Raw genomic sequence first — 15,088 nt, 5'->3', positions numbered from 1 at the left:
GGTGCAATCCTCTACATGCCTACTTAGAAGTAAGGACCGTTGAGTCTAATAAAACTTACTCCCAGGTACACGTCTATAGGATAAAACCTTAAAGTTTCAAAATCTAATTACAGAGTTTTTTCACTCAGTTCAGAGAGAAAAATCCTGGAGTCCTTATCCCAACAAAATGCCCTTGGAGCTTACTGAAAAAGAGATGTTTTAGGCTAGACTGGGAACTCTAGCAAATAAAGGCTGCCACAACTGAACTGAATTGGGTTTGTACTTTGATCTTCATCCTATCCATTAAGAATAGGAGGGTTGCTTTTAGAGGATTGCAGCATGGTGTTATTGCAGGTGTGGGTGTTAAGTTGTCAAGCATAAGGTCCCAATGGCCAAAGTTCTCAGCCCACATAGGAACCGCATCAAATTGTGGTCTGTTTGTGACTCTGCAGTCCACATGGAGAAAGAGACAATGGAAAAAACCCTCTGCCTTTTGTTTTGCCTTCTTTGTTTTACCATTTACCATGGTCCCAGGCTATGGTCTGAAGGCACATAAGGCCAGCTCCAGGGTCAGGTCTGGTCAGTGCCTGGATGGGAGGCCGCCTGGGAATCATATGTAAGCCACCTTGGGTTTCAGTCGTGAAAAGAGAAGGCGGGGTATAAATGTAATAAATAAATAATAAATTTACCCTGTTTACTTTTCTTTCTAAAAACATTTTTATAATTCATTAATGAGCACTATTAATGAGCACTACATAAAAATGAGCATCAAAAACAGAGAACAGAGATGTACAAGTCATTGCTTAGAGCAGCCTTTCCCAACCAGTGTGCCTCCAGATGTTGTTGGACTACAACTCCCATCAGCCTCAGCCAGCATTGCCAATGGCTGAGGCTGATGGGAGTTGTGGTCCAACAACATCTGGAGGCACACCGGTTGGGAAAAGCTGGCTTAGAGGCTTACGCAGCAATATCTGGCAAAGGTTTTAAGTATTAATATTTGCCCAATAGTTAGCATTCAGAACAGTTAGGGGTACTTAAGGCTGCGATTCTTTGCACATTTTTTCTGGAAGTAAGCTCCATTGAACACAGTGGGACTTACTTCCAGGGACGCATGCTTGTGATTATGTCCTAAATCTCCTTGACTCCATTGGCAATGAAGCACACATGTATTAGTGTGGTGGACATCAGCGAGGCTAAGTGGTAATCTGACTAACTCTCTGGAAAATTCCAGCATTGGTTGGGTTACCTTTGTCTTCAGAGATAACTAAAAACAAAAAAGACTGCAAAACGTGAATATATACCATATGCCAATTCACACCACAAAAGTTAATCATCTTTGTAGAAAGTTGATCCTGTTTCACCTTCAAATAGTAAAAGAATACTTTAAAAATACATACCAATTCCAGCTTGACCTACAATCCAGGAGAGACGAATGAAAAGCATCACACCCCAGATGTTCAGCATGCATCTCACCTAAACATTAAACAAAGACCATTGCATCACTGTGTGATTGCAGAATGCGATTGATAGCAGTTTTTAATTTGTAAAAATAGCCTATGGTTTTAAAGACTCTGATCAGGTCAGTTAAAATGTTTAATAAAGCTAAGAGGCCATAGCAATAGAAAAAAATGGCCACAACAAACAATCTCTTTAAAACACACACACAAAGATTGATTGATTTAATTTTATTACGGTCATAGACCAGCCAAAGACAAACATACCAGTGTCCCTTGAGCTCTAATTAGCTTTCCAATATGGAATTTTAAAAAGTTGTGTTTTTAAATCCCTGTTAAGGCATTTGCTAAGAATGGGGCCATACAAGTTAAGTCCACCCCCAACGTCCCTGATTCCACTGGCTTCAGCCTCAGACTTTCACATGTTGAGCAGGGAGGTCTGAAGGGGAATCTTTGTATGTTCAGCTGAATATGCTTAGAATCCTGCATGTAATTCATGCCATGATTCATGCCACTCAAGGTGAGAGCCTGGGTGGGTTGGATAGTGAAGGTGAAAGTTGTTGAGTTGATCATCAGCTACAACGTGGGAGTCTGTTGGCACATAGGATGGGACCCTCTTTGGGTGAGAGATAGAAGGGGAGTGAGTGGGCTGCCCAGGTAAGAGAAGGGTTGGGACCTGTTGCTAAGGCCATTTGGTTGTTTTAGTTGGTTGGATGTCCTGCTTTCTTTACCCAGGCATTTGGTTGAATTGGAAATTCTAATCATTGTCCTCATTGCTGTTTAGTTTTGTCTTTTATCATGAGGTTGTTAATTTGTTTGTTATTTAGGGGTGGCCACTCCGTGGCTCTCCAGATGCTGCTGGACTACAGCTCCCATCATCCCTGACCATGAGCTGTGTTGGCTGAGACTGATGGGAGCTGTAGTTCAGCAGCATCTGGAGAGCCATGGAGTGGCCACTCCTGTTAGACTATGGATTCTGTCATTTTTGTATTTTGTTACATTTTTTCTTTATATGTTACTGTTATTTGTTCCATTGTTGCCCACTCTGAGATCAAAATACTCATTGAAGAGCAGATCATAAAATAAGAAGACATAACTAGAAAGCCTGCATGACTGGGATTTCTGATTGTATGGAGGATTGATTCTAAGTGTGTTCAGCTAAATGTGTAAAGATTTCATCTTCAGACCTTCCAATGCAATATGCCAAGGTTAGGCATGGCGCTGACGGGAATGCTTGGAGGAGAGTTAGTATGTGCGGATCTGCTCTTTCCTACAAGCGTTCTGAGAAAATGAGTCAAATATCTGAACAGTGCTTTAAATGTAATGAAAAGCACGACATAATGTTCAAGCAACGTATGAGTGCTAATCACTGCCATCTCTATATGCATTACAGAGAATGAAAACGTGATATACTAACTGCAGCAAATAAGCTCCAGCACAAGCAACTGCATAGCTTTCTTGGAAATATTTGGAAATATGATTATATCTATTGCACAAAGCTTAAACTTTTAACTGAAAGGAGCAGAATGTGATCAACTAGTGAGATGTACTTTGCTTACCAGGACACCTTTCACCCATCCAAATTTCACAAAGCCTCCTTTGGTTTCTTCTTCCTTGTTGGATTCAGCTTCTTCTCCCACATTGCCATCTGCTTTGGTGAATTTGTCGGCTGAACCAGAAGACACTGCAATGTTCTAAACAATAATTTATTCATTTATTTTAAAAGTATTCAGTATTATTGGCTTTCCTATCTAAGGAGCAGGTCTATGTATATGCTGACTTTCCACAGGGACACAGAAGACCTGCAGAATGTGGTAATGGGTGCAAAATTTTGAAAATGCCAACTTTCATGTAAAAAGAAAAGAAAAGAAAGGGTTTTGGCACTAATGTTCATGAAGATATGGTTGGAAGTGTGTGGGTAATGCCAGCTGAAATATGAGACCCCAAAGCAGTGGCATGATAAGCTTTTCAGTGATTAGAGGTAGGGCTTCAGGACTCTGGATAGTTTCTTGTCCATTTCCGTAATTAGCAACACCAGAGTAAATCATGCAACATAAGAGAAAATAAGCAAATCTGCATAATTTATTCAGATCGCAGAACTGAGCTTTTCTTTGTGCAAAATATGGAGTGCCTTAATGGAGAATTTCAGTGTTTCCCCTCACATAGAATACTACATGGCTGGGCAAAGGTATAGCAAGAGGCTATGAGAGATTTTCTCTGCATACTGTTATCTCATTTCTTTAGGGCATTAGGCACTTGAATCAGGATCTTGGGTGGAATGTGGAATCTGGAGACATATTCATATTGGGCTGAGCAAAAATGGGCTCCCAAAATTCTCCATGCTATTTGTGGGTGGCAAAATGGAGGGGGGGATTTCTCAGTATATTCTCCAAGGAAGGACATCAATTTTCTAACAGTTCAGGAGATGTTTGGAACATTAAAAGAACTGTCAGAAAATTATTTTCTGAGAAATTTTGGATCAACTCTAATCTACACAGGAAAGTGAGGCTTTGCTTTCTTTCTTTCTTTCTTTTCTTTCTTTCTTTCTTTCTTTCTTTCTTTCTTTTACATAAGTGGGTTCCAGATTTTCTAACCTTATGGGACTCTTTCCACGTTGGTTGGTCTGTAGGACAATCCTTGCAAACCAGCTTTCTCCAGCTTGTTAGGGATTGTGTGAAGTGATGCATCCCAGTGATTAAATCAGTGAGAACTAGGGCTTTGTGTAAAGATGATTGCAAGCTCCTTCTTTTTGACAAAAAAGTCTTGCGTTATTACATAAAACCATGGAGGTTTATTTACATACTTAAACTTTTCATGTTTTGTAGACTGCAGTTATATGCATGCACACTGCCAGTAGGACCCATTGAACAGTGGTACCCAATGTGGTTCCATCCAGAGATGGACTCACAACTCCCATCCACCCCAGCCAGCATGGCCAATGTTCAAGGATGACAGGAGTTGTATTCCACAACTTCTGGAGGGTACCATATCGACTACCCCACCATTAAATATGGATTTCCATATGAGTGACATGAATTGGATTGGGCTACATGTCTGAAGCATACTTAATTCCTTCTGAGCTGAGGCTATATGGGTTAGATTACCAACCTGTTATTTGCCGCCTTGAGCTCCTCCTGGGAGGAAGGGCAAGATATAAACCTAATAAACAAACAAGCAAGCAAATAAATAGCTGAAGAACAAAAAGAGAATGTCTTTTCTTTTTTTTTACATACCTTTACCAACTGTTCATGAATGTCCATCAGACTTGGTCTGTTCATTTTGATTCCACTGATGCTGCCAGTGTTTCGGTAGTAACCAATCTGAGGGACGGCATCTATTGTATTATGACCAAATGTTTTCAGATAATATGTGTTACTGTGAGTATCATAGGGGTGAAAGCTTCCATCTGTTTTAGCAGCATCACCATTTTGAAAGAAATTGTCGTACAATTCTCTGTTTTCAGGCTTGTAGCCGATTCGGAGTCTATTGACATCATCTGCAAAAGATGTCTCTTCATAACGTTGAGAGTCTGGATCTCCCTGTGATTGTACTGTATTATCATGGTTTTCATTAATGACATTGACCTGAAATCTATTTGGACTTGGGTCCAAAAATACATTTGGAGAATTATTCATAGACATATTTGTGGGCAACAGGTGTTTCCGTCACAGAACTTTCTACTTCTGCTTTGTCTTCTGATCCTCAGTAGGTGACTGTTGTGGTACCTGGATGATCCTGGTGTCTCTCATGCAGTAACTACTTCCACAAATGCTCTTATGCAGTCATAGTGATGTTGTACAACTCTGTCATCAAACACACAAAGCACATGATATATTTAATCAGCTAATTTCTTTCCAACCATCAAGCCTGGTGTCTTACCAATTTTTTTTTTTAAAAAATATCAAATTTATACACTGCCTTTCATCAGAAAAATATCAGAAGGGTTTGCAAGACTTAAATCTAGAATAAAACATTGGCAAAAATAATACAGTCCAGCAGGGTTAAAAGCAGCAGCAAAAATCCATGATGAACATCTCAGATAGTAACTGCCTGGAACATCGCCTGAAATAACTTCATATTGCTATCTTGCTGGTGCTAAGCAGGTCTGGGTCTGGTCAGTGGCTGGATTGGGAACCCCATGTACACACAGTCTTGAGTTTCATGTGGAAGAAAGGTGGAGTATATAAATATAGTCAATAAATCAATATTTGTTGCTACTGTTGTAGGACACGATCCAAACCCCCTTTGCACCGGGCTGGGGGGACTGGATTGGGGGGAGGTATCATTTTGTGCAGAGCTGGCTCAGAGCTTCCCCTTCCACCCACTAAATGTACAGGTGGGTGGAACTGCTGCTGGCAGGATCCCAATGGCGGAACCAGCCTGCAATCCGTTGGATCCTGAGCCAGACATTTGGCTTGAACTAGGGCTGATTCCTGCACCAGTTCCAGGCTGGTGCAGTGATTTGCCTGCCCTCACCTTCTTCCTTGGCTGGTGTGTGTATCCAGGGGCAGTGTGACCCCACCATGCAGCAGTTGAATTTTGGATTGTACCCTGAGGGTTGTATTCAACTAACTTTTGCTCAGAGTAGATTTATTTAAATTAATGGGCCTCAGTTAATCATGGGTAGTAATTTCAGTGGGTCTACTCTGATTAAAAGTTAGTTGTGCATATTTTAAGGTGTGTTTTAATTTGTTAATTTATGTTTTTGCCCCCTTTTATTTTCTTATTTTTTCCCTGCTGTCTTGGGTAGACCTCTGGAGCTTTTAAGTAAATAAAAATATGTCCATGCACACCAAGCTTCCCTTGGTAGAGAATGGGGCACCACAAGAGAAGGCCCTCTACTGACTTTGGGGAAGGTCCATGACTCAGTGATAGAGCATCTGCTTTGCATGCAGAACACCCTAGGTTCAATCCCTGGCATTCCGAGGTCGGGCTAGGAGAGACTCCTCTCTGAAACCCTGGAGAGCCACTGTCAGTCAGTGTAGACAGTACTGAGCTAGATGGATCAATGGTCTGATTCAGAATAAGGCAGCTTCCTCTGTTCCTAATAGGTGTCTCCTAACAACTCTCAGCATCCTTCACAAACTACACTTCCCAGGATTCTTTGGGGGAAACCATGACTATAAAGCAGTTCCCAAGGTTCTTATGGCTTGCCACATCAGATAGCTGGGGTACCCAGGGAAGGGCCTCTGAGGACCATCACAGTACAGGGGCAGGTTGATCTCAGAGTGGGAACAGGCATTACTTCAGGCACAAGAGTCCCAAGGTGCATGAAAAGTAAGTACCAGCACTCTGACTTGTGCTCAGAAATGGATCGTGCCAGTGCATCTCATTAAACACATGCGAGGTATGATTTCGGCGTCCCGCCCCAAAGGTTAACTGGTATCCTCACAAGAACTTCTAACAGGTAGTTAGAGCTGGTTCGGCTTGATACCAGCTATGGGAAGATAGTGCAGTTTTGGGTTCTGTCAAGGGACCACTTCCAGCTTATATATTTATTTTTCAACTTCCTAGTACAATTCCCAGCCAACAGGGCTCAAAGAGGCTTATAGTTAATTTAATAAAGCTGCAGATGAAAAATTAAATAGAAATATAGGGTGGTATCCAACTAAGTTCTACTTAGAGCAGACCCATTGAAATTAGTGGACCTAAGTTAGTCTCATAGATTAATTTAAATGGGCCGATTCTCAGTAGAATTAACATTTGATGCAACCCATACCTCTCAACAGCAATGAAAAAGAAGCAAGAAGAACAACCAACAAAACACATGGCATTCTGAGGACAAAGTGGAGGAAAGGAAGAACCATACACCACAGGGCAGTGGTGCTGTTGTGTTCAGGACCTGCTTGCAGGTTTCCCACAGGCATCCGGTTGGCCGCTGTGAAAAGGATGCTGGACTAGATGGGCCATTGGCCTGATCCAGCGGACTCTTCTTATGTTCTTAAGTCTCTCACCACTTGGAGACTGGGGTGCCCACAACAATACATTTCACGCTGTGGCTGCTTGAGAGGGCAACATCCCTCGTGCACATTGTACAACAGCTGAGTCCTGGGCTCTTCCATCCCCTCTTTCCAAGGCCCTATTCCAAAAATGGGGACCTGGTGTTTGACAAACACTGATTTAAACCTCCACACATGAGTCAACTGCCTCACTGTGTATAAGACAATTAGTAGCATTCCAAATGCAGTTTCCCCCAAATTAGCTGATTAACATATTTTCAACATTTTCAGTGGTTTGTTGAGCAGACGTTGCTTTGTGGTGCTTGTAGGTTACCTGAGCAAGCAAAGAATTAATTCTGAAAAGCGTCTATTGATATTGGCTTAGGCCCAAAGGAGCCTTTGTGCAAGGGGAAGGCATTTCAGCTCGTGTGTGTGATTTCCCCAATTGCTCCCGATTCCCTTTTCCCACTGCATCCCCCCATGCTACATGCCACACCACTGCAGATGATGCCCCAACCCTCAGGAGGCATGGAGTCCCAGGGATCAGTGAGAAAAGTACAGCAAAATTCTGCAAGTGGAAGCCCACTCCTGACACTTAGGATCCAAGCCAATATTGGCAAGAAGCTACCTTGTGGGTCACTCGGGATGAATGAAAATGCAGAGCATTGTGACTTGCTCAATTCCAAATGTTGCAAATGGTGGAAATTAATCACCCCATTTCAGCAAACATATCATTTTATAACAGAAGTCACCAACATGGCACCAGTGTGCCTACTAGGGATGGGGTTCGCTATCTGATTCCATTCCGTTTTTCAATTCATCAAATGGGCTGCCAGTTACGATTCACTATAAAATGTGTTCCACTAGTTATTTTGATTCCTGGTTCTCCCTTTTTTCCCCTCAATTTTTTCCAAAAAAATTGTGTAATTTTCTCTGTTATTCCTTATACTACTGTATATTTATACAATGTATATAGCAGCAGCAGATTACAAAAATAATTACATAAATAATTATATGATTCTTGCTGCAGATTTAAAAACACACAGTGTCACTAACAGCTGGAAACACACACAAAGAGTGGGAGCCTGTTGAAAAACCCCCAAATATTTTAAAACTGGCAATAAAAATGTGAATATTGTTTTATACACACACACACATATATATACATATGCCTGGCTAAGTTTTGCTAACTTGGAATAGATGTCAGCAGCGAGAAAATTATTATGGCAAAGAGACAGCGACTGACTGTTGAACTCCAGGAACTGATTTTGTATTCCCTTCACATGTCAGGTTCCTGTTTTATAGATGTGTTGAAATAAACAGTGGCAGATGGTCAGACCTCAATGTACCCAAAACACAAGACTAGGCTCCATTAAAGAAAAAGATGAGTCAATAGGTGCATATTTCTGCCAAGATGGAAGGGGAGCATCCTGGCTTCTTAAAAACAACAATGAATTTGCCACTGCTTAGCAAACCAAAGGAAGAAGGGAACATAATTTCGGAGAGTGCTGCAGCCTTCAGAACGTTGTCACTGTTTCATTTACTTGAATGCAGTTTCTTGGATCAAGATGACTGCAAGTCATTAGGGCTGAAATCTTAAATGAGTTTAATTGGCAGCTTAATCAGCTGAGGTTCAGTTGGTTGACAGATGAAGACCAATTTCAATTGGTTAGCGTTAATTTTAATGCGGTTGGTCAAAACAGTTGTGTCAGCTTCAGGTTATCCCAAAGGTACCACACACAAAGAGGGGACAAAAGACAAGGGATTGGGTCCAAAGAGCTGTTAAGTAGATAGAAATAGCCAATAGTACTATTCAGCAAACTCTTGCACAGAAGTTCATGTAGTGTACTGTCCCTTCCCCCAGAGCATTCTGGAAACTGTATAGTCCATTAAGAGTGCTGAGAGCTGTTAGAAGTATTAAAAAATGTAAATGTACTGCCTTCAAGGTGATCCCGACTTATGGCGACCCTATGAATAGGGTTTTCACGGTAAGCGGTATTCAGAGGGGGTTTGCCATTGCCTTCCTCTGAGGCTGAGAGGCAGTGACTGGCCCAAGGTCACCCAGTGAGCTTCATGGCTGTGTGGGGATTCGAACCCTGGTCTCCCAGGTCATAGTCCAGCACCTTAACCACTACACCACACTGGCTCTCATTCGAAGTATTATACCACTTTAAACAGTTGTGGTTTTCCCCAACGAATCCTGGAGCTGTCATTTGTTAAGGTGCCGAGCATTTTTCAGAGAACCCTATTCCACTTGCAGAGCTACAATTCCCGAATGGTTTAACAATCAGTCCTTCTTCACCAAGAACTCTGGAAATTGTAGCTCTGCGAGGGGAATAGGGGGTCTCCTAACTCCTCTCAGGATTCTTGGGTAGGAAGCCACAACTGTTTAAAGAGATATAACAGTGCTTTAAATGTATAGTGCAGATGGGGCCATGTTCTGTGTGCCCCATTGGAGTTAGTAGTCTATCTGCTGTGTTTTGTGCTAATTATAGTTTTTGAACCATCTTCAGAGGCAGCCTCACACACTACAGAAATCCAAGTGGGTGGGATGTTATCAGAGCATAAATAACTGGCTAGGCTACCAGAGCTTGGAAAAGTTACTTTTTTGAACTACAACTCCCATCAGCCCCAGCCAGCATGGTGCTGGCTGGGGCTGATGGGAGCTGTAGTTCAAAAAAGTAACTTTTCCAAGCTCTCTGTGGAGTGTAGCTGGGGATTTAAAGCAGAGAAGCAGCAGACCGGAAAAAGGTGCCGAATCCTTCCTTGCCTCTGTTACCTCCTGTAAATGGCCTCCCCATATTTTCAGTCTTTGATCTCAGCACAGAGAAAAGCAATGGGGTTGGAGATGTGGAGTCAGGGAAGAGTTCTGCACCTCCTCCCCACATCTACTTTAATTCCACCCCATCATTTTGGCAGTGGCCCATGTTCTAGCCTCAGTTTGCCGCCATCACATCTGAAAACCCATGTATATTACTTATAAAACACAGTTTGCATTTAGACACTTGTTTAGTTTCCCAAGATAGCTAGCTCCCAGAGGCCACAATCCAATAGAAAATTAAGCACATAAAGGTTCGTTGATTTCAGTTGGTGTCAACATGCCTAGTTACGTGTTGGATTGTGGTCAAACACTACAAATACTGAGAACTTGGAGGGGTGTCTCTGTATGTTTGCAAACAGCCAAGACAACTGGTGTTCTTCATGACAAATCAACATAGTTTGGAGGTAACTTTGGATGACATAGGTAATATTCAGCGCTAGTTCTACTCAGGGTAGACCCTTTGAAGCTAATAGACATGACAAGCTTAGGTTCATTGATTGTAATGGGTCTACTCTGAGTAGGATGTAGTTGCATACAATCCCATAGGAACATAGGAAACTGCTTTATACCAAGTTAGGCCCTTAGTCCATCTAGCTCAGTACTGTCTACACTGACTGGCAGCAGTTCTCCAGGGGTTTCTCCTCCTCTACCTGGAGACGATGGGGATTGAACTTGGGACCTTCTGAATGCAAAGTAGGTGCTCTACCACTGAGCTCTGGCCCTTTTCCAAATGTTCCAGTATTAGGTATATATTTGTGCTCCATTCTGGCAAGCCTTCCATGCATAGCTCCCCTTGCTGAACAGGGTGTCACTGATCGCACATGCAGATCAGATGTGCATGCATGTCAGACATCTGTATATGAAGTATCCAACTGTTATCTCAGCTGCAAGGCTCAGTTTGGATGTAGCTCTGTCTTACTATCTGTCCGGCAATGCAGATGGAATTCTGTATCCCCATCCACAGTCTTGGACTACCAGTTGTGTGCAGAATCGGTTGGTTCAAATGTTCATTGCTTATGAGCAAAGAGCTTCGCAAAAATTCAACAGGCTCAAACAAACCACATTTTTAAATACAAATACTGAAAGTACTGTGTATATATAAAGCACAGTAAAGAAAGGTATGGCATGACCAGTGCACTGCCTTGTTTCATATAGCGCTTTTTAGGCTAGTTCCCTAGCATACATCAACAACTGATACACCAAGTATTCTGCCACACTGGGCTTATTTTAACCATCAGATGTAGTCACACAGTGTTTTCAGTTGATACAGTTCGCATATGCTAGGGATTTCAGCTTCTGTTGGTTCTCTAGTCAATGACAGTTGTGGAACCAGTATGAATGAAAAGATATCTGTGCTTGCTAGCTTCCTGTGTTGTCTAGTGTGAATGAAATTGAATGAATGAAACTTTATTTTTACCCCGCCCTTTTTGCAAACTGGAACTCAGGGCGGCTTACAAATAAAACTACATGTAGTTAAAAACATAGAAAAACATACAATTAAAATACAATTAAACAATGCACAACCTTAAAACCTTAAAGGCACTTAAAAATCTAAAAACAATTTAAAATAATACAAATAATAATATAAAACAAGCCTTGTAAAGCCCAATCCTAAACACCTTCTATCCCAAAAGCCTGTCGGAATAAAAAAAGTCTTTACTTGCCGACGGAAGGATGGCAAGGAGGGGGCCATTCGTGCCTCCCTAGGAAGGGAGTTCCAGAACCTAGGAGCAGCCACTGAGAAGGCCCTATCTCGCGTCCCCACCAATTGCACTTGCGAGGGTGTTGGGACTGAGAGAAGGGCCTCTCCTGAAGATCTCAGGGCCTGGGCAGGCTCATACAGAGAGATACGGTCTGACAAATAGCCTGGACCTGGGCCGTATAGGGCTTTAAAGGTCAAAACCAGCACTTTGAATTGTGACCGGAAACAAACTGGCAGCCAGTGGAGCTGTTGTAACAAGGGAGTTGTATGGTCACTGTAACCAGCCCCTGTTAACACTCTGGCTGCAGCTCTTTGTACCAGTTTAAGTTTCCAAACAGTTTTCAAAGGCAGCCCCATGTAGAGCGCGTTACAGTAGTCTAAACGGGATGTAACTAAGGCATGCATAACCATAGCCAAATCAGGCATTTCCAGGAACGGGCGCAGCTGGGGCACCAGTCTTAAATGGGCAAAGGCATTCCTGGCCACGGCCGAGACCTGGGCCTCCAAGTTCAGAGCTGAGTCCAGGAGCACACCCAAACTGCGAACCTGTGTCTTCAGGGGGAGTGTAACCCTATCCAGCACAGGTTGAATCCCTATTTCCTGATCTGCCCTTTGACTGACCAGGAGCACCTCTGTCTTGTCTGGATTTAGTTTCAATTTGTTCACCCTCATCCAGTCCATCACTGATGCCAGGCACTGGTTCAGGACCAGGACAGCTTCCTTGGCTTTAGGTGGAAAGGAGAAATAGAGTTGAGTGTCATCCGAATACTGATGGTACCGAACCCCAAACCCCCGGACAACCTCTCCCAGCGGTTTCATATAGATGTTGAATAACATGAGGGACAAAACTGAACCCTGAGGGACCCCATAGGTCAAAGGCCAAGGAGTCGAACAGGAGTCCCCCAGCACCACCTTCTGAGTTCGTCCCTCCAGAAAGGAATGGAGCCATCGTAACACGGTGCCCCCAAGTCCCATCCCAGCAAGGCGGTCCAGAAGGATACCGTGGTCGATGGTATCAAAAGCCGCTGAGAGGTCCAGTAGAACTAACAGGGACACACTCCCCCTGTCCAGCTCTCTGCGAAGGTCATCCACCAAGGCGACCAAAGCTGTCTCTGTCCCGTAACCAGGCCTGAAACCAGACTGAAATGGATCCAGACAATCCGTTTCATCCAAGAATCTCTGGAGCTGGGCGGCCACCACACGCTCTATTACCTTGCCCAAAAATGGAATGTTGGAGACTGGCTGATAATTTCCCATTATAGAGGGATTCAGGGAGGGCTTTTTCAACAACGGTTGTACAACTGCCTCTTTTAGGCGCGATGGAATTCTGACTTGTTGTAAAAAGGGATTAACTACTCCCCTCACCCACTCGGCCAGTCCCCCTCTGGCACTTTTGATAAGCCAGGAAGGGCAAGGATCCAGCAGACATGTGGTGGCTCTCACCTCTCCAAGGATCTTGTCCACATCTTCGGGCTGTACAAATTGAAAGGAATCCATTATTATTGGACAAGCAGGGGCCAAAGTTACATCCCCTGAGACTGTATCAATTTTAGCGTCCAAGTCGGAGCGAATCTGAGCAACTTTATCTGCAAAGTGCCGTGCAAATTCTTGACAGTGGGCTGTTGAGTGGTCTATATTACCTTCCTGGGGGCCAGAGTTTAAAAGACCCCTGACCACTCGAAACAGCTCCGCTGGACAGCTCCCAGCAGACGCAATGGTGGCAGAAAAGAAAAGTTTCTTCTTAGCCCGCACTGCCACGGAGTAGGCCTTCAGATAGGCTCTAGCCTGTGTTCGGTCAGACTCGCACCGAGTCTTCCGCCAACGTCGCTCAAGTCCCCGTCTTATTGCTGGTTTGGCTCCACTCCATAAGAGGGGACGCTCAGGAGCAGTCGTGTCCACCGCCCTGGTCATTTCCCCATTCCAGAGGTCAACCAGGGCTTCGACAGAATCACCTGCCACTGTGACAGGAAAATCCCCAAGAGCCATCAGAAAACCATCCGGATCCATCAGCCTCCTGGGGCGGACCATCCTAATCGGTCCCCCACCCCTGCAGAGGTTCTGAGTCCCAGTAAGTCTAAACCCAACCAGGTAGTGATCTGTCCATGACAACGGAACTATAGAAAGTTCCTCCACACCAAGATCACCATCATCCCATCCAACACAGAAAACAAGGTCCAAAGTGTGACCAGCAACTTGAGTGGGGCCAGATAATACTTGGGACAGACCCATGGTTGCCATGGAGGGCCATGAAATCCTGAGCCACTCCCAACAGAGCAGTCTCAGCATGAATGTTGAAGTCACCCAATACCACAAGCCGAGGGACTCCAACACCAACCCTGAGACTACCCCAGCTAGCTCAGGAAGGGAGACTGTTGAGCAGCGGGGTGGGCGGTACATCAACAGAATCCCTGTTCTGTCCTGGCCACCCAACTTCAAATATACACATTCGAACCCCGAAGACTGTGGGAGAGGGCACCTGGCCAGGGGGATGGCCTCACGATAGACTACTGCAACTCCACCTCCCCGTCCCCCCGGTCTCGCCTGCTGCTGCACAGAGAAACCTGGTGGGCAAAGCTGGGAGAGATTAACTCCCCCAGCTTCATCCAACCAGGTCTCCGTGATACAAGCCAGGTCGGCGTGCTCATCCAAGATCAAATCCTGAATGGCCATCGTTTTGCCATTCACTGACCTGGCATTCACAAGCAGCATTTTCAACCTGGGGGAGCTGACACCGCGGCTATCCAGACTATTTGAATGTTGCACTTCCATCTCCCCCGATGACATAATTGCCTCCCCACTCCATCTCTCCCTCTGCCCTCCACAACATTAATGGCAGCCCCTTGGTTCCCTTCCCCTACCTACTTACGTTGAAAGCACATCCTTCCTATATAGCAGGCAAGCTATACTCTTAAAACCAACACGCTACACCAACAGGCAGGTGTCAAACACATAAAAAAAACAAACACCTTCCCACCGCACTAACTTCCAAAAAAGAAAAGAAAAATAATAATAGTAATAAAATAAAATAAAAAATAAGAATAAAAATAAAAACAAACCCTCCCCTCGTAGTGTGACGATTCTCACAGTGAAAGATGGTAGCATCATGCATCCAAGCACAAGAAGAAAACTGTAATAGATACAGAAAAAAATATTAACAAACCCTAAAGAGAATCCAGAGCCTTTCAGGCATGTG

At 43.8% G+C, this 15,088-nt stretch overlaps 1 protein-coding gene across 2 annotated transcripts in view; it reads right to left on the bottom strand.

Annotated features, from left to right (window-relative positions):
* Window positions 1–5,074, bottom strand: part of SLC12A1 (solute carrier family 12 member 1) — a 60,765-nt gene extending 55,691 nt beyond the window's left edge. For both annotated transcript variants that reach the window (XM_061595362.1, XM_061595363.1), the window contains exons 1-3: window positions 4,667–5,074; window positions 2,993–3,127; window positions 1,377–1,452 (exon numbers count right to left, since the gene is read on the bottom strand). In XM_061595362.1, coding sequence (XP_061451346.1) covers window positions 1,377–1,452; window positions 2,993–3,127; window positions 4,667–5,074 — 619 coding nt within the window. The remainder of the gene's footprint in view (window positions 1–1,376; window positions 1,453–2,992; window positions 3,128–4,666) is intronic.
* Window positions 5,075–15,088: the final 10,014 nt, after the last annotated feature.

The sequence above is a fragment of the Rhineura floridana genome, chromosome 14 (genome assembly GCF_030035675.1).
Source record: "Rhineura floridana isolate rRhiFlo1 chromosome 14, rRhiFlo1.hap2, whole genome shotgun sequence".
Lineage (NCBI taxonomy): Eukaryota > Metazoa > Chordata > Lepidosauria > Squamata > Rhineuridae > Rhineura > Rhineura floridana.
The sequence above is the reverse complement of the archived record's forward strand: the minus strand, read 5'-3'. Positions and strand labels throughout refer to the sequence as shown.